The sequence below is a fragment of the Oncorhynchus masou genome, chromosome 9 (genome assembly GCF_036934945.1).
Source record: "Oncorhynchus masou masou isolate Uvic2021 chromosome 9, UVic_Omas_1.1, whole genome shotgun sequence".
Taxonomy (NCBI): Eukaryota; Metazoa; Chordata; class Actinopteri; order Salmoniformes; family Salmonidae; genus Oncorhynchus; species Oncorhynchus masou.
The window spans coordinates 26,021,350-26,046,065 of NC_088220.1; the positions used below are offsets into that span (position 1 = coordinate 26,021,350).

The 24,716-nt window shown below is 43.0% G+C and overlaps 2 protein-coding genes across 2 annotated transcripts; both read right to left on the reverse strand.

Annotated features, from left to right (window-relative positions):
- Positions 1 to 1,580: 1,580 nt before the first annotated feature.
- Positions 1,581 to 18,162, reverse strand: LOC135545729 (CCR4-NOT transcription complex subunit 6-like). Its single transcript, XM_064973545.1, has 12 exons — positions 17,689 to 18,162; positions 16,704 to 16,828; positions 16,191 to 16,377; positions 15,860 to 15,945; positions 15,647 to 15,751; positions 15,497 to 15,565; positions 15,191 to 15,348; positions 14,879 to 15,033; positions 13,817 to 13,971; positions 6,579 to 6,812; positions 6,143 to 6,351; positions 1,581 to 4,814 (listed from the first exon to the last, which is right to left on the reverse strand). Exons 2-12 carry the CDS (start codon positions 16,813 to 16,815, stop codon positions 4,578 to 4,580), a joined length of 1,707 nt encoding a protein of 568 aa, XP_064829617.1. The 5' UTR covers positions 16,816 to 16,828; positions 17,689 to 18,162; the 3' UTR covers positions 1,581 to 4,577.
- An 87-nt stretch (positions 18,163 to 18,249) lies between these two features.
- simc1 (SUMO interacting motifs containing 1) lies at positions 18,250 to 24,322 on the reverse strand. Its single transcript, XM_064973544.1, has 9 exons — positions 23,683 to 24,322; positions 21,419 to 22,981; positions 21,017 to 21,343; positions 20,678 to 20,838; positions 20,416 to 20,526; positions 20,123 to 20,254; positions 19,854 to 20,010; positions 19,290 to 19,374; positions 18,250 to 18,582 (listed from the first exon to the last, which is right to left on the reverse strand). The coding sequence occupies exons 1-9, from the start codon at positions 23,824 to 23,826 to the stop codon at positions 18,374 to 18,376; spliced, it is 2,889 nt and encodes a 962-aa protein (XP_064829616.1). The 5' UTR covers positions 23,827 to 24,322; the 3' UTR covers positions 18,250 to 18,373.
- Positions 24,323 to 24,716: the final 394 nt, after the last annotated feature.

Here is a 24,716-nt window from a genome sequence, read left to right on the forward strand (position 1 = left end):
ACCTTAGCCATAAATGTCCCTTTTCATCCCAGCAGCCACCCTGTGACTCAGAATATTGGATTATACTGCAGTACATGTCATAATGTTCACTGAATACCCTGACAGCATGGAAATGTACAACAGATCTGTTCAAACCACATCATCCTTATACAACTCAGCACAACGGTGTTTGTGATCTTAAAGCCCCATCTTGTGGTCATAAAAATCCCTACCTACTTCGTGGTCCTCAATCCAGTTGGGACATCAGGCTGCAACAATCTGACACTGGAATCCATCTTCTACCTATATTATACAGGTAGAAAAATATCACATCAGGGAACCATATTATGTAACATCCACTGCAAAGAATTAGAGACAGATTGAAACAGTACTTGAATTTATTTACAATCATAAGTAGGAAAATACATAGCTAGGTAGGAGTAAAGAAAATGTGTTCAACAGAAAACTCATCCAGAGGTGAACCAAGGCTGCAAAATTTCAAAAAAATAATTAAACTTGATTACCATTGAGTTTAAAAACAGCTGACTTGATTCTTTGAATGTTGTGCCAGTGTTTTTTGCTGGTATTCCATGAATGGTAAACAAGTAGTTGGTCCAGTGTATGTACACAGTGACAGTGTACTCAGCAAGCTACAAATTGACAATCCTGACCAACCTACCACCACTATCAGCAGGGGTGAGTGTGAAGCCTAAAATATACAAGCTGGAGGAAAATGCTGGAATGGGGTGATCGGAATCAGCAGATATTGCCCTCGGTTTGATAGGGGAAAATAGATGACTGAAAATGTATTGGATAAATTATTTTATTTTGAAACTTTCAAGAACATTTTTAGTGACTGTCTGGGTATTGCCAACTTTCTGGGGAATGGAAATGACCCATCTGAAATTAGGACTATTGCAAGCCAAACTCATTTTGACATGGATAAATGCAACTCAGGTTAAGGAAAATACTTCCTTCCCTTACAGCCCTACAAGTTATGACAGTGGTATTTGGATGTACTGTATAGAAGGTTAAAGAGGGTGCTTCACATTTGGACAGAAAGCAGCTGACAGGGAGCGCAGTCGGAGTCCTATAAAATACCTTGAAGTTAACAGTAAAACAGTTAGTGATCACTAACTAACCAATGCTCATGGTGACATCAAGCCGTGCTAATACCCCAATCAAAAACTATTTTGGGGGTTCAAAACGTGAGGGTGAGTAGGCTTGGCGACCTACTCTGTTTAGCCACTGTGAAACAAGAACAGTGAGTTGGAACAAATAGTGCTCTCACAGGACCAGTCCATCTACCAGCAAAACACCTTCAGCTTAGTTTTACACTGGAGTTTGTTTCACACTAGTCAACAATAGTGCGGTCTACAACTGAATCAACCAGTAAGATGCTCCCCCGGTTCTAAGACAACATACATCTTCTGCGCCCACTTCTAGAGCAACCCAAAGTTGGCCAAGTCCACAGTTATCAAAGAAAAAGAAAATTATCTACCAAAAAGAGAACCATTGTTGTTGGAGAGGTATGGAAAAGCAATGAGTAAAAGTGAAAACAATGTAGCAATCAGAATACACATTAAAAACACAATTCAACATTTTAGAAAGGAAACATGATACATATTTTATTCACACTTTACAAAAAAGCTACAACAGTATCAGCAATTCAGGGTTATCAAACCAGACATTGGTTTCTGTTCAAAACAAAATGGGGAAAGTAGGGACCGAAAACAGCTTTCAAACAAGCACATTAATATTTCAATCTTTTTCCTCTGTAAAAATTCATAAAATGCTAACTTTAGCACAGTGGCTTCAGTATCATATTTACTTTAAAAGGTGATCATATTTTATTTAATTGACAAATTGTGGGCTAGACAGGGCAACTATCATAAGTGTGCATCATTACATTTCCTGTTAAAAATGTGACAGTTGCAAGTGTCAGTCACTATTGACATATTTCATGTTTTGGTCCCGGTGATAAAACAGATAGATAACAGCAACATGTCTGTGTGGGCCACCTGATAGCCTGCCCTACAGATGGTACCAGAGTGGCTGGAACCATACAGGGGCTTCAGTAGAGGGGTTAAAAGACAGGACTAAAGGAATACACTTGACCGTTAAGGGGGTATGACATGGGGCTGGGGGTTATAGGGGAACATGCTTTTGTAGATTCAGATCAGTGGTGGAGGCCGGGGCAGGGTCAAGAGAGGCTAGGTGGCTATGGGGATAGGGAACAATAAAGGGGTTCTAGGAGGGTGCAAAACATTATGGAACTAAGGGGGCTTTATAAGAGGTCTTTGCTTTGCCCCAGAAAAAAAACAAGACAAATATTCCATACCTGATTACTAGATGGCTCACCCAGGAGGAGAGATACACACACACACACCCCATAACATGCTCACAGCTCATACAAAAAAGAATATCCCTAACATAAGCCAAAAGCACATCAAATCTTCAAATGTCTCCACAGTATTTAAAAATAAACCAAAGAGGTTGTTCCGGCGTTTGCCAATTGTAAATAGTGCAAGACTACAAACTGCGACGGTGAGGCACAATGTTCCGGTTGTAAAACACTGGAATTATGGGATAGTGGAGGTGTGATGTGAAATCCCTCTTAGGACAAATCTGAAATGACACCCTATTTCCCCATGTAGTACACTCGAGACCAGAGCCACACGGGACTGGTCAACAGTAGTACACTAAAGGGAATAGGGTGTTATTGGTATCCACAGTGTCTCAGAGTAAGGATCAGTTGTGTCTTTCAGATCATAATGAATAATATGGACAGATCCTAGATCAGCAGTCCCACTCGTAGGCTTTGTGGATACGGGCCTTGGTGTTACTATGGCCTGAACTGTGAATGGATGAATGGTAGGTTAGGTTGGTGGCAGGAAGGCTTATTAATAGAATGGATGAGAAGCATCAGGAGGTTTCGTCAGTAGATCTATTTACAACCTGAGCAACATGCCCTCAACTCAAAACGACAGCAGGAAACCAATCAATACTGATACATCAAAACAGTTAACCTGGGGGGGGGGGGGGGGTGAACACCCAGAACAACCCCTTACGTCTTTTGTACAAGCTGGTAATTTGAATTTCTTAACATTTCATGGATAAAAATGTAGTCATAGTTTATAATACAATCCTGTATTTTCCTCAAACCAGATCAGTACAAAAACCGCCAGAAAACAGGTCTTTAGTGGCTCATATACAATCATGTAAAGACTGAATCTACATTTATATTCTGTACAAACACTGGTGGAAAAACCCCACTGCTGTAGAGTACGGAATTTATGGCTGGGGGAAAGTCACTACTGGCCTCAAGAGACAGCGCTACAAGATCTGTGTGTGACCGTGAGAGGATTGCTGGTTTAAACTCCTGTAAATCAGCTAGTGACCTCCCTCTGCTTAAAAATTAACAAACTAAGTGAAATTTGTTAACAATTCCCCATCCCATTGCCCCTCAGCCAAAACCCCATTCCCTATTACGAAAGGTGGTAACTGGTCCAAACGAAGTCATGAACAAGAAAATGGATGTGTACGCAAACAGGAGGTAGTGTGCAAAAGGGGATTGCCACATGTTATGCAACTAAAATCACTCAATTTGGTTTCAGTCCAGAGAATCCAGATGCGTTTCTAGCACTATACCTGGCCGGCAAGCCGACAAACCTGCGTTAACTAGAGCTAAGCTTGCCACACGTGGGTCCAGACAAGTGTATTTGGAGGCCTAAAGGATAACACGTCTAAAAACCTCAACAGTGAGTCTTAATGCACAAGTGGGGTTAGTTTCTATTGCTCCACTTGGATAGGGAGAAAATGGACTGAGTTCAATTAGTCAATGCAGAGGGCTGGTAGCACCAGGTGAGCACCACAGTAGTGGACCCACAGAGATGGGCCCTGTAGCAGAGGGGAGGAGCGCTACTCTCTCCTATGGGATGCTCCAGATATGGTAGATATCTAAGTACCATCACATTGAGCCCAGGGGAGAGAAAAGCGAAGGCCCACCGAGCCTTGGCTGGTAGGGAGAGTGAGAACGACCAGTCTAACACTGTTTTTGCTGGTTTGAGATTGGTAAAGGACAGACTATCAGCTCAAATTGAGAAGTGGTGTCCTTTCTCAACCTTGCATCGTGAAGGGTGTCCACAGCTCTCAAGTGACAGATTTTCTTGTGCCATTGTTCAAGACTGCACAGGTCATGTCAAAGTCAACAAGAGTCTGCTGGTATTGCTAAAAATCAATCTCAATACCTATAATGGGCCAAGGGGATATTGTGATATTGGATGCTACCATCCTTTATCTGTTAAGGAGTTACAAAAGCATTATAGGTAAGAATGACAGGGGGATCTAAAACACAAGATAATATAATGGACATAGAGGATTTACTTTAGCTTTATCAAAATGAAAACAAGGAAAATAAAAAATATATATCTATAATAACAGAAATCCCTGTCAGCCAGACCTCACTGTACGGCTGATTCTTTTTTAACAGGATGGTTGCCTGTCTTGTCTTGCTCCTTCAGTTTGAAGAAGAGAGGCGATGAGGAAGGCTGAAAACCAAATTACAGCGCCCCCCTCCACCCGGTGGCGTCTCACGACTACCTGCGGCCTCCAGGCAGGTGGATGCCGTTGACCTGGTTGTTGACCTGGCCCTGGGGCAGGGTGCTGGGCAGCAGCAGCTCCAGCTGGGTGAACAGGGAAAAGTGGTCAGAGGGGATGTGGGGGTGCGGACAGCCGCTGATACTGTTCTCATGGAGCCAGTTGGAGTCCAGGGGACCCAGGATGCCCAACACGTTGAGCTGAGGCTTGGAGTAGAAGATGTAGTCAATCACACCCTGAGGAGAGAGAAAAACAAGAGGGGGATGAGTGAGGAGCAGCCTCTGTTAGGGAAAGTGTGTGCCGGGCAATTGGCAGAGCCCATTTTAGTTTACCGGACAAATGAGATTTACTGGCCAGATCTAATGGAAACCCAAATAGATCAAGTCATGTGGCTAATGCCGTTTTAGGAGTGCACAGACCACATGTGACTGCAATGAATATTGATCTACACAAGCAAAAATAATGAAACAATCCAAAGGACAAACTGCTACACGTAACAGAAAGCCTACATGTCCAATGTGATTTGTACTAGCAGTTTAGACAAGACAGACTCAAGTTCACCACACACTACCTTCAGACTGTTGGCTAACCTTAGGCCTAACAGAAAACAAATTGCAGCAGTGTTTCTAAACCCAGAGGGCCAAAAGAGCAATACTTCAGGGAACGCTAGCGAAGCAGACTCGGCCAGGGTCTTGGGTTTGAGAAGTCAATAAAGGTGAAAAATTCCATCTTGGGTTGTCAATTTGCTCGATCTCTAAAGGCACAGCCTAAATTGGAGCCAATGTCTTAAGTTGAACATGTTATTTCTCCAACCTTGTGAAAGTGACAAACTGACTTGCCTTTGATTTGAAGGCCTGCCCATGTGCAGATCGGCACAAGATGACCATTAGACACAATGAAATGTTAATGTGCATGAGCTTAGCTAGCCAATGCCGCCATGACATTGCCTACACATGTGAACAGGGATTTTTATTGAGCAGCATTTTACACATCTTCATAAGTAAAAATAAATAAATAAATTTCACAAGTAAATATTTATTGATGTACAGGAAAAGAGAAGTAAATTATGATACGACATTTCTGTGCAAACACTGCAGGCATACAGCCATGTATGTCAACCTCTTGTGTGGGCTAGTACCAGTTGATTCAACGTTGCAAGTTTGACCTCAAAACAGGCAGGTAGACTGTGTAAGCTACAGAGATAATGCAATTGGAAAGACCTGCACCAACCTACATAAAATGTGATTTATTATTATTTGTATTTCTTTAAAAAAAATCAGGATGTATTCTGCCAGACATTGTCCAGCAATGTCAGCTTGTGTATTTTTGGGTCAAAAGCAGTCAATTATTTTTCTGCACACGTCAGATTAGATGAAACCTTTACAAAGCAGGTGTACGTTCCAGTAAAGACTGACAGTGGGGGGGGGGTTAGGTCAATTGTAATGTCAGAAAAAGAGGATTTCCTGACTAATCAGGACCAGATCAAACAGCAATCTGTAATATGTCAAGAGAAGGCCTCAGAGACAGTGCTTCTGATGTGCTTGTGATTGAGCGCCTCCCTCACCTTGAAGTCGAAGGTGTAGTTGGTGTAAGGCATCAGGCTGTCCTCGTAGGCGCTCTTCAGCTTGAAGCCGTGGGTGATCCTGGAGTTGGACGTGGAGTTCCCGTTCTTACCGTTGCAGTTAAAGTTGGTGAGGCTGTCGAGGTAGCGCAGCTCCTTGAAGTCCTTGTGGGTGCAGTCCACTCCACCTTGACTCAGGTACTCCACCACGCCTGGGGAGAGACGGTAGGGATTTACATTGGTCCGGTTCAATATGGGGGAATGAGCCAACTAAACATTCAATAAGACATGTTACTTTACCATTGCCCTACTGAACACAATGAAGGCACTTGTCCACCTCGCATACTTCATTCACAGTAACCATCACCTAAAAGGCAGCTAGTGTGCCCATCACTACACTGCTTGCTTGTACCTTTCCCTTCCTTACTCAGTCACTCACCAGAGTCTGGTAGAGAGTTGAGGTCAGCACAAAGCACTAGAGGGATGCTGTTGGTCTCCCCAGAGACAGAGGAGAGTTTGAGGCTGCGCGTGGCCTTGTCCACGATGTTCTTCACCTCAGACAGGAACATCATGGTCTGGACCAGCTTGACGTCAGAGTACTCCGGGTCCCAGTGCATGTGGGCATTGGCCACCAGTAGGAGCTGTTTCTCCATGCCGTGCAGAGACTTCCCCGCTGGAGAGGAGAGAGAGAAGTTTGGGGTTTACTTTAAAGGCAGAGCACAGCCAAGGAAAACTCAAGACGGGGAAGCGCAGCAGTCACTCATTGACTACTCAGACACTGACAAACAGATCAATCTGGTCTTGAATTCAAACAATAGCCCAGGTCAATGAAGCGACAATAAAATATTTTAGTTTAATCGATTACACATACAGTGCATTCGGATAGAAGTCACACCCCCTTGACTTTCTACCACTTTGTTAAAGTTGGTTTTCTAAAGCCTGAATCTACACACAATATCCCATAATGACAAAGCTAAAACCAGATTGGAAATGTTTGTAAATGTATTAAAAATAAAAAGCAGAAATACCTTTACCTAAGTATTCAGACCCTTTGCTATGATACTCAAATCAAATATTTTTCACATGGATTTTTCAACGCCGATACCGATTATTGGAGGACCAAAAAAAGCAGATACTGATTAATCGCCAGATTAATATATATAAAATAATGACATTAACAACACTGAATGAACACTTATTTTAACTTAATATAATACATCAATAAAATCAATTTAGTCTTAAATAATGAAACATGTTCAATTTGGTTTAAATATTGCAAAAACCAAGTGTTGGAGAAGAAAGTAAAAGTGCAATATGTGCCATGTAAAAAAAGCTAACGTTTAAGTTGCTCAGAACATATGAAAGCTGGTGGTTCCTTTTATCATGAGTCTTCAATATTCCCAGGTAAGAAGTTTTAGGTTGTAGTTATTGTAGGACTATTTCGTATACCTTTGACTATTGGATGTTCTAATAGGTACTTTAGTATTGCCAGCCTAATCTCGAGGGTTGATAGGCTTGAAGTCATAAACTACGCAATGCTTGAAGCATTGCGAAGAGCTGCTGGCCAACGCAGGAAAGTGCTGTTAGAATGAATGCTTACGAGCCTGCTGCTGCCTACCACCGCTCAGACAGACTGCTCTATCAAATCATAGACTTAATTATAACATAGAAATATGAGCCTTTGGTCATTAATATGGTCAAATCCGGAAACTATCATGTCGAAAACAAAACGTTTATTCTTTCAATGAAATACGGAACAGTTCCGTATTTTATCCAACGGGTGGCATCCATTAGTCAATATATTGCCATTACATTGCACAACCTTCAATGTTAGGTCATAATTATGTAAAATTCTGGCAAATTAGTTCACAACGATCCAGGCGGCCCAAGCGGTTGCATATATCCTGACTCTGCGTGCAATGAACGCGAGGTGACAATTTCCCTAGTTTAATATTGCCTGCTAACATGAATATCTTTGAACTACATATGGAGGTTTTAAAAAATATACTTCTGTGTATTGATTAAAGGCATTGAGGTTTATGGTTAGGTACATTCGTGCAATGATTGTTTTTTTCTTCTCGCAAATGGGCCTTTGTTAACCTCGAGTGTAGGGGGCAGTATTTAGATTTTTGGATTAAAAACATACCCAAATTTAACTGCCTATTTCTCAGGCCTAGAATATGCCTATAATTGTCAGATTAGGATAAAAAATAAATATATATATATATAACAACTGATACTGCAGGCGAAAACCTGGGGGAAATCCATCAGGAAGTGGCTTCTATTTTGAAAAATTCATGTTCCATAACCTGCCGTTGCTCCATTTAAAAGGGATATCAGGCAGATTCCTTTTCCTATGGCTTACCCATGGTGTGAAGTCTTCAGACAGTTTCAGGCCTTTATTTTGAAAAATGAGCGAGGAAGATCACATCGCGTCATTGCATGGCTGGGTGCCAGTAGCGTTTTGTATGCGCAACAGAATGGAGCATCCATTCTCTCTCTGAAGCTACATTCCCAGTTGATATATTATCGATTATATATTGTAAAAACAACCTGAGGATTGATTATAAAAAACATTTCACGTTTCCACGATCATTACGGATACTATTTGGAATTTGTCTGCGATTTCGTGACCGCTCGAGCCTGTTGATTTCTGAACATACCGTGCCAACCACATGGAGGTATTTGGGATTTAAAATCATCTTTACAGAACAAAATAAACATTTGATTAACTGGGAGTCTCGTGAGTGCAAACGGTGCAAACCGAAGATTAAAAGTAAGCAATTTAATTTATTGCTTTGACTTTCGTGACCAATCTACTTGGCTGCTAGCTGTTTGTAACATTGTGCCTACTGAGAGAGAAGTGCTTACATAAACACTTGGATAGCTTTCGCCGAAAATATTTATTGAAATCTAACACACCAGGTGGATTAAAAAGCTAAGCCTGGTTTTGCTACATTGCACTTGTGATTTCATGAAAATGTAATATTTTTTGTAATTTAATTTGAATTTGGCACTGTGCAATTTAGCGGATGTTGATGAAAATGATCCCGCAAATGGGATGGGTGCGTCAAGAAGTTAAGTCAGCCTCTAATTTACAGTGGGATATTGGTTATGTTGCAATTCCTAAGGCTTCCACTAGATGTCAACTGTCTTTAGAACCTTGTATGGTTTCGCACGCTCCCGTGAGAACGAGCTCTGTTCCATTATTTCTCAACAGACAATAGATTTCTTGGTTGGAATATTATTGAAGATTTGTTCAAAACATCCTAAAGATTGATTCTATAATTAGTTTGACAGGTTTCTATGGAGTGTAACGGAACCTTTGGACATTGTCTGCAACTGGTGGACCCGCTTCGTGAGTGTGGATTTGTTTACCAAACACGCTAACAAAAGGATCTATTTGGAATAAATGGACATTATCGAACAAAACATTTAATGTGGAACTGGGATTCCTGGGAGTGCATTCTGAAGATCAAAAAAGTGAACATTTATAATGCCATTTCTGAATTCTGTTGACTCCAACATGGCGGATATCAATTTGGCTTGATTTTGTCATCTGAACACTGTACTCAGATTATTGCACGTTTGCTTTTTCCGTAAAGTTTGTTTGAAATCTGACACAGCAGTTGCATTAAGGAGAAGTATATCTTTAATTCTGTGAATAACACTTGTATCTTTTATCAATATCAGTATTTCAGTAATTTGATGTGGCTCTCTGCAAAAATCAACTGCATATTAATTAAGGAACTACTGAACATATCCAGAAATCTGAGTTTAGATAGGTAAAGTTTATATTTATATTTATAACGGACCAAACAAAAAATACATTTATTGTGTAACATTAAGTCCTATGAGTGTCATCTGATGAAGACCATCAAAGGTCAGTGATTCATTTTATCTATATTTCTGCTTTTGTGGCTCCTCTCTTTGGCTGGAAAAATGGCTGTGTTTTCTCTCACTTGGTGACAACCTAACAATCGTTTGCGGTGCTTTTGCTGTAAAGCATTTTTGAAATCAGACACTGGCTGGATTAACGAGAATTCCATCTTTAAAATGGTGTAAAATACTTGTATGCTAGAGGAATTTTAATGAGATTTTATTTGGCGCCCTGCAGTTTTCACTGGCTGTTGACAGGTGGGACGCTACTGTCCCACGTACTCTAGAGAGGCTAAGAGTTTGCCAAAAGGCACCTAAAGGACCTGCATGCCTCTGGTCAGAGGAAACCAAGATTTAACGCTTTGGCCTGAATGCCAAGCATCACACCTGGGAGAAACCTGGCACTATCCCTACAGTGCAGCATGGAGGTGGCAGTATCATGCTGTGGGGATATTTTTCATGGACTGGGAGACTAGTCAAGATCGAGGGAAAGATGAACGGAGCTAAGTACAGTGAGAGCCTTGATGAAAAGCTGCTCCAGAGTGCTCAGAACCTCAGACAAGCAGATGGTGAAGTGTGATTCATTACTTCAGAGAATGCGTTTCCAAAGCACAATGCGTGCAAGTTTTACACCACTACAGCCAATGCGTGGCATTGCACATGGTGATTGTTCTTGTGAGCAGTTGCTTGGCCATGGAAACATTTCATGAAGCTCCCGACAAACAGTTCTTGTGCTGACATTGCTTCCAGAGGCAATTTGGTGGCATCCTATGACGGTACCATGTTGAAAGTCACTGAGCTTTTCAGAACGGCCATTACACTGCCATTGTTTGTCTATGGAAATTGCATGGCTGTGTGTTCAATTTTACACACCTGTCAGCAACAGGTACAGCTGGAATAGACAAATCCACTAATTTCAAGGAGTGTCCACATACTTTTTAGTGTGTGATATATATTCAGAAACTGGGTTGTTCGAGCTCTGAATGCTGATTGGCTGACAGACGTGGTATATCAGACCGTATTCCACATGTATGACAAAGCATCTTTCTACAGCGCTAAATTAGGTTGGTAGCCAGTTTATAATAGCAATAAGGCATCATATCATATATATATATATATATATATAAAACACTGAAAATAAATGAAATATGTAATTTCACAGTTCATAAGGAAATTTGTAAATTGAGAAATTCATTAGGCCCTAATATGGATTTCACAACTGAGCAGGGGCGCAGCCATGGATTGGCATAGGCCCACCCAGACAACCAGAATAAATGTTAACCCCACAAAAAGTGCTTTATTACAGACAAATGTATGTGTATTTAACATTTCTGGGATCTTTATTTCAGCTCAGGAAACCAATAATTTGCATGTCGCATTTGAGAGGCTACATACAGTAGGCTACTAAATAAAATGTCCAGTGGCACACTGACTCATTTAATGATAAAGATGAAGCCATAGGCTACTCACAGTGAAGGCTGATGCACTTCTCATCTGAAGATGAGAAGTTCAGCTACTTTGAAAATGTTTTGAAGATAAAACAGTGCGAAAATTTCAGCGAGACAACTTGAAAGCAAAATCCATTAATGCCAAGATAATGTAATTCATTGCCCTTGACAATCAACCGCTCTGTTGTGGATGTTGCCTTTCGCCTACTGGTCGAGCACATCGAGCCCTGGTTCAAACGACCAAGTAGGCACGATTTTCCCCTACCAGAGTTGGAGTATTGTTGAAGCGCACATCCACGAGCTACTTGCTATGGGTGTTGCAGCTATTAGAGTCACAACTGACATTTGGACCAGCGAAAATCAGCCCCGGAGTCTGACAGCACAGTTGGTTGACGAGGATTTTGTACCGAGGAAAGCCATATTAACATGTTCAAGAATGTGCTGGTTCTCATACAGCGGCTGCCATTTCAATGGCATTTGAGAAAATGTTTGAAACTTGGAAAAGCTCCCAAAAAGTTGACCCTGTGAATCGTGACAATGCACGTAACACGACAAAGGCTTCGGAAGAATATGGAGTCGCCAGTTTGCCATGCATGGCACACGGTGCAACTGGCTGTGAACTAAGGTTTTGGTGCCCAATGTAGCATGTCTGACAATGGCAACAGGTAGGAAGTAATTTTAAAACACTCACCGCTAGCATACAGCCACCTGCAAGCAATACAGGAGCAGCTTGGAGTGAAAATTCAAAGACTTAATTAAGTTGTTTCCAACAGATGGAACAGTCCTATTTACATGGAGAGCCTGCTGGAACAAAAATGAGTGCTTGGCATGTACGCTACTGACTAGGAGTTACCTGCAACAATCAGTACAAACCAGCGGACTCATTGAAAACATGAACAGTCCTAGCTCCATTCGAACAACTGACCCGAGAAATAAGCTCTTCAACTGCATCTGCACAAGAAATTCTGTGGCATTCTGAGCCCCTTTACTGTGTCACCACCATGCTCGATGCTAGGTACAAGGAACGCTACTTTGACGCAGACAAAAAAAAGGGTTACTGTGAAATGTTAGAAAAGATGGAAACAGACACAGTAACAGCACACACCCAAGAGGCCATGGACAGACAGGGCTGAAACTTCACTGTTGACATATATGATGAAATCCTGGTTGTAAGTGAAAGAAATAAGTTTTGTTTATGTTGGGGGGGGGGGGGGTCAGTGGGTGTGTCAGACCTATTTCCATTTTCTGTTACTACATCGGCCAACATTTGCCAAAGTTCACCTACGCCTAATGATCCTTTGGAATGGAAGAATAAAGCAATATGTTGTATTAAAATGTACTACTACCCCCCTTTATTTGCAGATACTAGAAAACCTGAGAACCTACCATTCCAAGTGCATCTTTCCTGGGATACTGGAGAAGGAACAAGCACCGTTTCCCCCATGCCCCCATCCTAGCCTGGGTTCTCCATGTACTAGTGTGGCCAGTGAGCACCTTTTCAGTGCTGCTTCATACATTGTAGACGAAAAAAAGAAAGATTCTCTTGACAAAGCCGAGCAGGTCCTCTTTGTGAAGAAAAACCTCCACCAAATGTTAAAATTATAAATGGTTGGTCATATTGTAACCCAGGCATCTAGTGTCACTGGAAAAATTTTTACTAAGCCCAATGAATGGCTTAAATGAAAGATTAGAGGCGTTGTAAATTTACTCTCATTTTACTAATCAAGTCAGTTGAGCACATTTGAAAAGGTTAAGTTGTGCCATTTATAGCAGTTTACGACAGTCGAGTCATTTTGCCAAGCATTTAAAGCTAAAATGATTAACTGCATTTTAGTTTAAAACCAAAATTTATTTGAAAGCATTTATGTTTCTCCATACGGTCAACACTGGATAGTAGGAAGAGCCACCAACAACTTATCCATCTTTGTAACGCAGGGCAGCTAAAATATTTGTCTGTCGTGCGATAAAATACATTCACGGATGTGTAATTTTTCTAATTTAAGTTAAACAATTTGTTCCTAACTGAACAAATTAACATATGACACCATTTCAACTATTTAACTGTAACTAGAACGCTTAAAAGGTTGCTAAAATGTTAAATATCTTTATTTTTTGGGGGGGCGATATTGGAATCAGCCAAAAATGTCATATCGTTGCAACCCTACTTATACTTGTTGTCTTATGAACTCCAAAGGAGTAAGAACCAGATGAAGAGGCAGGTGCTAGGTGTGGGGTCTAGGGTGAGAAATAGGACAGGGCCACGGGCAGGGTCTAGGGTGAGAAATAGGACAGGGCCACAGCTAGGTGTGGGGTCTTGGGTGAGAAATAGGACAGGGCCATAAGTACTCACAGGATTCCTCCATCATCTCCTTGCGGACCTCCAGCAGTACGGCCACTCCGATGTTGTCCTTGGTCATGACCCTGTTGAGCATGGCCTCAGAGCCCTCAGAGTTAGCCATGGCTAGCTGGTTAAACTCCACCGTGTGTTTCTGCACCACGCTGAACCTGAGAGAGGGAGGACAGAGCAAGAAAGAGAGAAGCAAGGGTGGACAGGGAGAGAAGCAGGGAGAGGTGTTATAAAAGTCTGTCACTAACCAGGTTTCCATCCAAACTTTATGCAATTAAAGTCAGGGGCGGCAGTGTAGCCTAGTGGTTAGAGCGTTGGACTAGTAACCGGAAGGTTGCGAGTTCAAACCCCCGAGCTGACAAGGTACAAATCTGTCGTTCTGCACCTGAACAGGCAGTTAAACCCACTGTTCTCAGGCCATCATTGAAAATAAGAATTTGTTCTTAACTGACTTGCCTGCTTAAATAAAGGTAAAATATATATATTTTTTTAAATATAGAAAGTCATGACATGCCTGACGGAAACATCATTTGGAAAGTTAATCCGACAAATGTTTAGACAAGGTGGGATCTTTGTTTAAAACATGTAATATTGATAACTATCACATTGAAGTAAACTTGGGAGTCAGGCGATGACGTGTTGTCCTCACTACAATTCGGAAAAGCATGCAGGTTATTAGGCTACAGATTAAATCAACTATTAACTTCAGGGTAGTAAAAGTGCACGGTGATGAGCTTTCTGTTCCTCTCCAATAAAAATCAAGGGTGTTATTCTGGTGACATGATCAATGCTTGGCTGCTGTTTGACAAATAAATTGCTCTTATCCATAATAATCTCATCATGTAGGTAGCCTACCCATCCCATCTGCGAACTGTTGGCTAGAGAGCATGTGTCAAGACCAGAGTGGGCACATTAGCTATATAATAACCATCAGCGGAGATTAAAATACAATGGAAACCAATGTAACTAGTAATTTTTTTATATTCAAATTAAAATATGTTGCCAATGGTATGGATACCTAGCAATTGAGTGTTGAGGTCAGGGGGAAACTTCAGTTGCACTCACTTTTCTGTCCTGTAGAATACTGCGCACCCGTCCACATGTTTGCGGTCAGACTCATGCATGGTTCTGGCTCGAGACTTGGGACTGAAGAAGCCCTCATAGCCCTGCTCCTTCAGCTCTGGCAGGAAGTACTGGTAGTACTGCTCTGTCTCCACTTCCTGTTGAAAACAAAGCAATAACATGAGTGGACAGATATGACTGAATGCAACCATAAGATGTACCAGGGAAATCCAGTGTGCACACTCAGTTACATGAATTGATCAGAGACACCAAAAGGACAGAAGCCGTTTATCCCTGGTTGAGGTAAACATGTACCTGTAGGCTGATGATGTCAGCGCTGCAGTTCATGATCTCCTGCATGATGGACTTCTTCCTGTACTCCCAGTTGAGGGCCCAGGAGGGGCAGTAGCCGTAGAGCTGGCGTGTGGCGTACTTATCACACAGCACGTTGTAGCACATAACAGAGAACAATGCTGAGAGGGAGGAACAGGGAGAAAAATAGGAAATAGCATCTTATTCACCTTGATGCTTTTCCCCCCTAATTTATACTTATATTGAATTGTGGTTGTGTGTCATGTGCTGGGGTACTGTGTGTACAGGGACTGTCTGCTGGCTTCTCACCAGAAGGCCTCGTCTGGTCAGGCTCCTGAAGTGCGATCCACGACCGGGACGGGGGCTGCTCTGTGGGGGCTGGGAAGACGGTTGTCCACCTTAGCCATTGGTACTATTTTTTTTATAATATCTAAAACGGTGTGAGAGAGGCAGACTTACTGCATTTGATTGAACCTGCCAGATTGTCCAGCAGGTAGTTGAGCAGTTTCCTGGTGCCATCATGCTCCTGGTACAGGCTCATGATTTCTTGTGCAAGAGGGTTTCCTGTTAGGAGTGAAATACACAATGTTGAATGACATCAAATAAATGCTACGGGATCAACAATGGGGTCTCTAGGACAGAATTGTTACCAAGACGATAAGCCACACTCACCTTTCAACCCCAGTGTTTGTAACTGAAACAGTTTCCCCAATTCAAATGGCAGAACCCGCAACTGGTTGTTATTTAAAAGCAGTTCCCTGTTGAGGGCGGACACATGGAAACGCAAGTGTCAGAGACTAGCCCCCCTGACAATACAGCCCCTTCCTCAACCTTCTCATAAACCATAAACACATTGACCAGTCATCAATACAGGCAAAAGCAATTATTCTGTCAACCAAACAGGCTTTTTAAAATGGGACAATGGTTATTTTCAGCACCAACCAGTTACAAGCTCAGTTTAGATCAAAGTGAATCGTGGGAATCATGGTTCCCAGCGAATCACCTGAGAGACACCATGTTGCCGAGCTCTGCCGGCAGGCTCCTGATCTTATTGGACGATAGATCCAGGTACAACAGGTTGTGTAGTTTGGCAATGTCGGGTGGGATGCGCGACAGACAGTTGTCAGCGATGTGTAGGGCAGTGAGGTGGGTCAGAGTCCACAGAGACGGGCTCAGGCTCCTGACATTACCTGGAGACAGAAATGTGGAGGGGGGAGACCGGTAGATAAACATACACTAGTGAGTCAGGTCTGTTTGATGACTTTCTATGCAAAGCAGATACAGGTTGACTTCTACCCAATTTGAATGGACATAAGTAAACACTCATGCTGGACTTCCTGGTCGAGACAAAATACCGGCCTATAATAGAGGCCCTTATCCTCAAAGGATGAGGAGAATGCTGGTCACATTACAAAAAAGGTTTAGAGAAACTGGCCTAGACTATCCCCACATGCTGAGTCCTAATATGAGAACAGCACCCCTCCACAGCCTCTGGGCCAACCCCTGCCGTGCTCACCAGTGATTTCCAGCTCAGGCCAGTAAGACTTCTTTCCATTGGCTGCCTCCTCAGTTGACATGATGGTGTACATCCGCCTGGGGTCTGGCGGGTCATATTTTTCTTTGGGCATTCCTGCTGTAACACTGTAGAAAATGTTTAATAACTATTAACATTATTCACTGATAAAATACATGTCAAACACCTTGAGGTATACATTGTGCAAATCTAACATTTTTTTTAAAGAATGACTTCACTAATGCTACTTTGAAAACACGCACAGGCCGGCCATTCAGCACATCCTTGTAACTTTTCAAGAGGGTGTCATTTGAGTTTGACAACTTCTGGAAATGATGCTCAAGAAAGATGTGGCTATTATTGGCTGGCATATTCTAATTTCAGAAATAACTCAGTTACAATGTCACGAGAATGTATTGTTTTACAGATTACCGCCCAGTGATTTTAATAAAGTTGTATTTATGTAATATTCCTGGAATGACATAAGTTAACTTAACTAGCCAATTAGCTAGCTACACACCAGGTCGCACAAAGCAATAACCACAATCACCAGCTAATTATAACAAATTGGCTTTCCAGCTAATTGAGTGGCGCGTTGAAGCCATAAAGTCAGGAAAACAATTGCTAACTGGCCTAACATGTTAGCTCGGGGCTAGGTAGCAAGTTAGCCAACGGTCATTAATACCGAATAACTACGCGAGAATGATAGTTAGCTAACCAATTAATTAAGATAAGGTTCGCGTAATTATTTTATAACTGACCATAACATATGAGCTAGGCTAACTGAGCAACAGCAAACGTTAACTAGCTAACTCACTTGTGTTATGGCTAACTAGCAAACCCCCGCTGAAAGCTAGATAGCCACATTTTTCTAACCTGTCCGACTTCATATGGCCAGGTAAGGTAATATCCACGCAGTAGTAATTTAAAACATGAGTTGTGGATCTGTCTCTTCCAAATAAACTCGTCGCTTGTGTTGATGTTTTACCTGCAAACGCATACCAACTTGCGAGGACGTGTGCGTGCTCTTTTGTTTCTACTTGCTTCACTCGTTTCCGCTGCTGTATCACAGGGAGAAAACAAGCATCATGGCGACTGTCATGACTCTTTTTTTCCTTCTCTACGATGACAACGCTTGATGCTATTGGCTGGCTTTTGGACGGACCGCACCATCTGTGGTTGAACATTTATGGACCAAACGCAACTTCAGGGGTGTGTTCAAGAATCAACAGCTGTTAATCAAACTGCTATGATATCACATGGCTCTGAACTTAATGAGGTGAACCATTCATTGGTCATTATAATGAGCAAATCATGGCCACTGGAATCCAACTCCTAATGAAGGGGCAGGCTGAGCTATACACTAAACTATGTTCTTCATACACTTGTTTTTTCACTTGACTGGAGACCATGCAAACTATCAGCATATGGGTCTGGAATTACTGGCTTACTTCTTCTGATGCGGGAAAAAGAGAATTGGATGCAGTCAGACTGTCTACACAGGTCCCACCACTATTACATCAATAGCAAACATAGATAAGACAATTAGTTAAAAAAATAAATATTTATTTAAAACAATTCATTGGGGGAAAGATTAGAAAACTGAATGAATCATTACAAAAATAAATAGAAATTATTCAACAGCCGCTTGAACCAAAGCGCTGAGCTTATCGTCAATGAGAGGAGGCCAGCAGATGATCCTGCAGGTAGGTGAGGGACTCGTGGACGTGTGGAGGCAGGTCTTGGCCCAGGTCAGCCTGGGCTCTGGACAGGATGGCCTCTATAGCCTCCTGGACCGCCAACCGCGACAAAGAATCATTCACTATCTGGATTGGAGCGCGACCGTAGCCCCCTCGCTCGGTGACCGCAGAGCGCAGGTGACCTGGAGGTTTCAAGGGGTCAAAGTGCAGATGGGTTAGGACATGATTTCCCAAACTAAGGGTCGTCTGATTTGCAAATAGGTTTGTGAGAGAAATCGTGCTTGGTTTATAGAACCAGGTTGTCTAACCTCCGGTAGCCACTAGATGTGGTTGTAATAAACAGAGCGGTTTCTGTTGTCTTCCTACAAAATGTGGCTCTATCTTTGAACAGTTTAAGAAACAAAATATTATGACCCCATCACTGAAAGATAAGACTCTCAGGAAAAATGTGTCTTCCATTTCCCTCTGCAATGCCCACAAGTCTTATTAGAACAGAGTGGACAAGATTAGGCACAAAATCAGACTGGGGAAATATATATATATATATATATATATTTTCTACACAGAAGATCATACACAATGATTGCCTGGTGATCTTCTGAACTTCCCAAAACCTTTCAGATACATTTGATTTACTTCAAACCATACTTCCGTCAGACTGAAATACTGTCAAAAGTACTTCAGACTGATTTTGTAATAGACTGTCAGACCCAATAAAATAAAAAAACATGGTGGGGTTGCAAATTCTTTAAATATCAAAATTTTTGGGAACCCCTGGGTTAGGAGGACAAAACTAAGGGGAAAGCTTAAAGAGGCGGTGACCAAATTAAAAGTTAAATAAACTGTTCAGGAATGCTCGTTTTGATGGGTGAATCGTTCATTGACCCACCTTTCATCACTTCCTCATAGCTCAGCAACAACATCCATAGTAGTTGGACCAACTCCTCCCACTTCTTCCAGCTCTCAGCTCCATCCTGAAGAACAACAGAGACGGACTGAGCCTATGAGCCTCATACCTTTGACTTCTCTTAATATTTTAGTAAAGAAATTGGTCCGTGTACTGTTTTTTGAGATGCCATAGAAATGAACGTGACTTCCTTCATTAATTCAAAATCTAGTGCTTCTACTCACCGTAGGGTCAGGTGGGAGGGTGGCGTTGTGCAGTACTAGTACTCACCGTAGGGTCAGGTGGGAGGGTGGCGTTGTGCAGTACTAGTACTCACCGTAGGGTCAGGTGGGAGGGTGGCGTTGTGCAGTACTAGTACTCACCGTAGGGTCAGGTGGGAGGGTGGCGTTGTGCAGTACTAGTACTCACCGTAGGGTCAGGTGGGAGGGTGGCGTTGTGCATTACTAGTATTCACCGTAGCGTCAGGTGGGAGGGTGGCGTTGTGCAGTACTAGTACTCACCGTAGGGTCAGGTGGGAGGGTGGCGTTGTGCAGTACTAGTACTCACCGTAGGGTCAGGTGGGAGGGTGGCGTTGTGTAGGAAGTGTAGCAGCAGACTCAGAGACATGGGCAGAGGGGTCTTCTGTGGACTTGCATGGTGCAGCAGGTGCTCTATCAGCTTACACCTCAGTAGTCTGCTCTCCAGGGTCTCCAGCATCAGCATCCTAGGCAAGAAAGGAGAGGTGAAGCGTTGATGCTGTCCGTCTCTACACAGCAAGCATAGTTCTCTTGACGCGTCCATTCATCTCAACATCCCCTCCATCCTCAAACCCTGACCTGTGTTGTCTCAGACAGACAGTGCTGATGAGCGTGTGGAAGAGTTCCCCAGAGAGTTTGCTGGAGTTGAGAGCCGGGGATCGGTCCACCTCCAAGGCAAAGGACAGCATCTTCTGGAGGAGGAACACCATTCTGACACACACAAGGCACATGACACACACACAAATTGGCTGTGTGTACTCTGTTTCTATTCTGAATCCTTCAAACTGACCTGATATGAAAGGTGGGGTGCTATATTTCCAATCTCAAAACAATGAGTCAAGGGGTGTGGAATGTTGTCATTTTTAACTCACTTTAGATGTTCATCTTTTTCCTTCTGTGTTTTCAACTCAATGTCAGCAGACATGTTGTCTTTGTCCCCTGTTGATTTCACAATAGCAGCAAAGAGCCAATTGATAACATCTCTGATGGGAGGGAGAAGATGTAGAAAATAATTAAACACTAATAAAATTGTCATATAAACCTCAACAAAATGCACACCTGTCTCTTTTCTCAGGAACTGATCAAGACAAATATATATATATTTTTTTATTCTCCTGGACACACAATGCTCACCTGACCTGAGTGAACCGAACATCACATGACAGGGTTGCCTTGGCGATGGAATGGTGGAGATCACGGAAGGAAAGTTTGACCCGAAAGTCATCCTCCATGGTCTGGACGACGTACTGCAGCAGCATACGCACCACCTCACAGCAGAGCCTCCTGCCACGGCTCTAAGGAAGAGGAGAATTGACAGGAAGGTGGTCAGATCAACTATCCTAGTAAAAGCACAATACCCCTGTAAACCTGATGCTTGTGGAAACATTGCTTCCCTCACTGCTCTCATAAAAACTGGGTGTATAATCATAATCAATTGTTAAGGTGCTGAGAGAGGCCTGTCACTGTCATTACCTGTTCAGCAGCCATGACTGACGTCAACAGCTCCCAGTCCCATGGAATAGTGGTCTGATCAGTGTGATTGTGCCTCTGGGTCCTCATGAGGAGAGTGTAGGCCTCCAGACAGAGAAAGTCGGGACACTGGGGGTCCAGCAGGATGCCTCTGAGGAGGTGGGTGGTGATGTCGATGGGGGGGAAGAAGCGGGGCTGCAGCAGGTCAGACAGCAGCTGCAGGGTGCCCTCTGGGTAGTTCTCCTCCATGGTGCTGTACACCAGGCTCAAGCTCTGTCTGCACAGAGGCTCTGGGTCACCAAAACCATCGTCCTCCTCTTCCTCATCCTCCTGGAGAGGGAGAGAAACAACAGAAGAGTGAGAGAAAGCACAGGAAAATGTGGGGAAAATGTCTCTCCTACTTACCAGGTGCTGAACTGGTCCAGCCATCAGCTGCCTCAGTTTCCTGAGCTGGATTGGACACACATAGCGCCTGTCCTCTCTGCTGACCTCCATCTCATTCTCACCACCAACCCTCTCTCCACCCATCTCCTCTCCTTCATTGCCATCCCTCCATGCAGTAGTCATCAAGCCCTCAGCCCCCAAACCAGGCTGGCTGGCCTCAGGAGATCTGGGCCCTGCCTCCACATCCATGTCCTCAGACCGCAGCGACATGGGAGGGTCACTCGGGATACTACTACACATGTACAGGGGGCTATCCATAACCAGGTCTGCCTCAGTCTCATCCACAGGCCAGTCTGGGGACTCCCCAGCTAGGATGACTGTGGACGTAGGGCTGGGGGTCCGGTTGGGCTGGCTCTCATTATTGCTATGAGTTCCTCCCATGCAGGAGCCAGGGGAGTTGGAACCGGTGGTTAGCTGGGAATTCTGGGGAGCCTGTTGGTCTGGTTCTATTGAAGGAGAGCAGGGACTGAATATGGTGCAGTTTAAGGTCTGAAGTTGATTTATTTCCTCCAACAGCACTGATCCTGTGCCATTGGTAGGAGAACAATAGGGGTAGACTGGATCCTGTTTAAGATTGTGTGTACTGGTGGGGTAGTTATCTGGGTCACTCTGGTTGAGACACACTGTCTGATCATCAGGTAGAGGTGGAGAGAGAGAGCTTTCAAAGGGGATGTGTGTAGGGGAATAACAGGTGTCGTTGTGCTGAGTTTCATGTACACCCCAATCCTCTGAGAACCTGAAAGGGTCTGGGTCTATATCATCAGGGACGTAATAGGGGCTGTCTAGGCTTTGGGGGGAGAGGGAGAGAGTAGCATAGAGTAATGATTGTGGAGACCCTGGTTCTTCCCTTTCCTCTGTCAGAAGAGGTTTGTCCGTTGTAAACATAAACTCTATTTCTTGCTCTTCCAATGCATGCTTTTCTACTTTTCCAGTGCAGCTAGTCAGAGCTTCATTTGGAATGGTTGAGGTTTGGGTCTTGGCCTTGAGGCATTCTGGCTCTTCTTTCCCTTCACACAGTGGTTGAGAAGTTATACCCAAGCACTGTTGTGACTCCCAAGTTATCTGGTAAGAGGAAGACCCTGAGGCTTTTGCCTTCCCTGCTGGCAGTTCAGATTTAGGCACACTTGGTGATTTGACAGGACATTTTGGAATGTCTACATCTGAGCATTTCACAGCGTTCTTGACATCTGGTGGTCGAGTTGAAGATGAATCCCTGAGAGAACTCTGACTGGACTCAAGGATGTCACTTTCTTCTGCTTTTAAAACAGCTTTGTTCTCCAACTCTTGTTCAGTTGGGGAGCAGGACAGAGAATCTGGACTTTTGGTATATGGTCCTTTGTGTTTTGAAAGTCCCTCAGTCTTTTTCTCTCCCTGAAGTAGTGGACTCACCGGCCCTGGATCTGAGTGATCCGAGAGGTTGTTGTCACTCAAGTCCACCACTTCTACAGGCCCACCTGGGTCCCTCCTCCTGCGCCTCCTTGGTGGTGGTAGTGCCCACCTCCGACCAGTAATGTCAATCACAAACTGAAAGAGACAGGTGAACCACGGTAAATAGATTCTCATTCTAGTTCTATGAGGTAAACATCAACATAAATTAAATATACTTTAGAAATATACTTTAAGTGTATGCATTGACTGATCTCAGGTTGCTGAATATATATATGCCATCAACTGCAGACGCAATTATTTAATATTCTCAATATCATCAACAACAAAAAACATTAACCCTGGCCTGACCAGGTGTGTTTTTGGACAGTCACGTCGTTACGTTATAACGGCTAACTATCTAACGTTAGCTAGCTAGCTGGAACACGATTTGGTCTACTCTCAAACTATTACCAGGTAAACTTGGTGGCTACACCACATTGAATATCTTCAACAACAATGTAACGTTAGCTATCATTTTAAAAATGTTGATAAGAAAAGTTAGGTCGGGTCAACAAGTTCAGAAAATGCCAAACTGCCGCTGAGTTGGTGAGTGAAGTGGACCAACCAATGACCGTCTGTCTACAGTATCGCCAGTTTGCGGCACGCGCCACGCCCTCAGCTGGTTTTGCGTTACATTAACCTACAGCTAATTAGCTAGCTGTCAATGCCAACAATTTTTTTCTGAAATACTACATCATTTGGGCCTGCAAGTTACCTACTCTTGTATTCACACATGCCAAACATACCTCTTCTGTTGATGTACGGGTAGCCCTTGCAACTTCACGGGGAACACTTACCGGTGTGTAGGCAGCAAGATTGACCCATCCTCCTCTGATAAATGGTATTGCTTCGGCCTTGTTCTCGGTGTCACTGTAAACACCAACAACTTCAACATCCGAGTCCTCTCCGCTCCCGGAGCTGAGCGAAATTATATCATCCATCTCTAACTTTGAACTTCTCAAATTAGCTAGCCATTTAGCTAGCACCTAGCTAGCTAGTTAGCCAGCGAACCAGCGGGAAGCACTCATGAGTCTGATGGTACGATAGCTATCTAACGTAACTAAAATACAGCGAGCAAATTCTATCCATTTTATGAATTCGATGCCGTAAATAAAGAGATGATCCAAAATGAGTCACAACATTTATCAAGTAGCCACAGAACAAAGCAAATCCGCAAACTTTTTCGTTTTTTCGGTCACGCGATACTTTAGCTAACGTTACATGGACTTCTTCCGTTTGTGACACCTGCCGCTGTGTACGTTACTTATTAAAATTATTTTGATCATATCAGTTTCTAAATAACAGAGATGTCACGCCTACTAAAGTTTCTTTACCATAACTAGTCAATTCTAATTACAAAGTGTAACAGTGATTGAAACCGCATCTAGCTAGCTACATTTTCCATTTCCTTGTTTTGAGCTGGGTCATACTGGAGGGAGATCTACCGCAGTTTAACTGACCCTACACCTACCAGTAGAGGGAGATGCAGGTCATGAATTTGTATTTTATTGTATTTTTATTTAACGAGGGATGGTCATGAACTAGTAAAGTAGAAGGATCGCAAAGAGGAGACCATACATATTCTGTGCCCGGCCACAGGACTGAATGTTTCTGTAATACAAGTTTGTGTGGGGAAATTCCCTGCAATACTATGTTTAAAAAATATATATAATGCACCACAAATGATGTTATGTAAAGGCCAGTTATGTAAATGTGTGTGTGTGTATGAGACGTGTGTGTATGAGACAGCTGTGCAGTTACTGTGATTCCAGGGTTATGGAAAATACAAGAGGTATTCCACTGAAAACAAAACATTGTGACATGTGAAGCA

Bases quoted from the DNA above. Each gene is read 5' to 3' on its own strand.
- simc1 (XM_064973544.1), bottom strand. From the start codon at position 23,826: ATGGATGATATAATTTCGCTCAGCTCCGGGAGCGGAGAGGACTCGGAT. The intron at 20,255-20,415 runs GTGAGTTAAAAA...TGTGTGTGTCAG, and splicing joins GAAAAAGATGAACATCTAAA to AATGGTGTTCCTCCTCCAGA. The intron at 18,583-19,289 runs GTGGGTCAATGA...TGAAACCTCCAG, and splicing joins CTATGAGGAAGTGATGAAAG to GTCACCTGCGCTCTGCGGTC.
- LOC135545729 (XM_064973545.1), bottom strand. From the start codon at position 16,815: ATGCCCAAAGAAAAATATGACCCGCCAGACCCCAGGCGGATGTACACC. The intron at 15,349-15,496 runs GTGAGAAGCCAG...CCTCCCTCTCAG, and splicing joins TGACCAGACGAGGCCTTCTG to CATTGTTCTCTGTTATGTGC. The intron at 6,813-13,816 runs GTGAGTACTTAT...TCTCCTCTCCAG, and splicing joins GGAGATGATGGAGGAATCCT to CGGGGAAGTCTCTGCACGGC.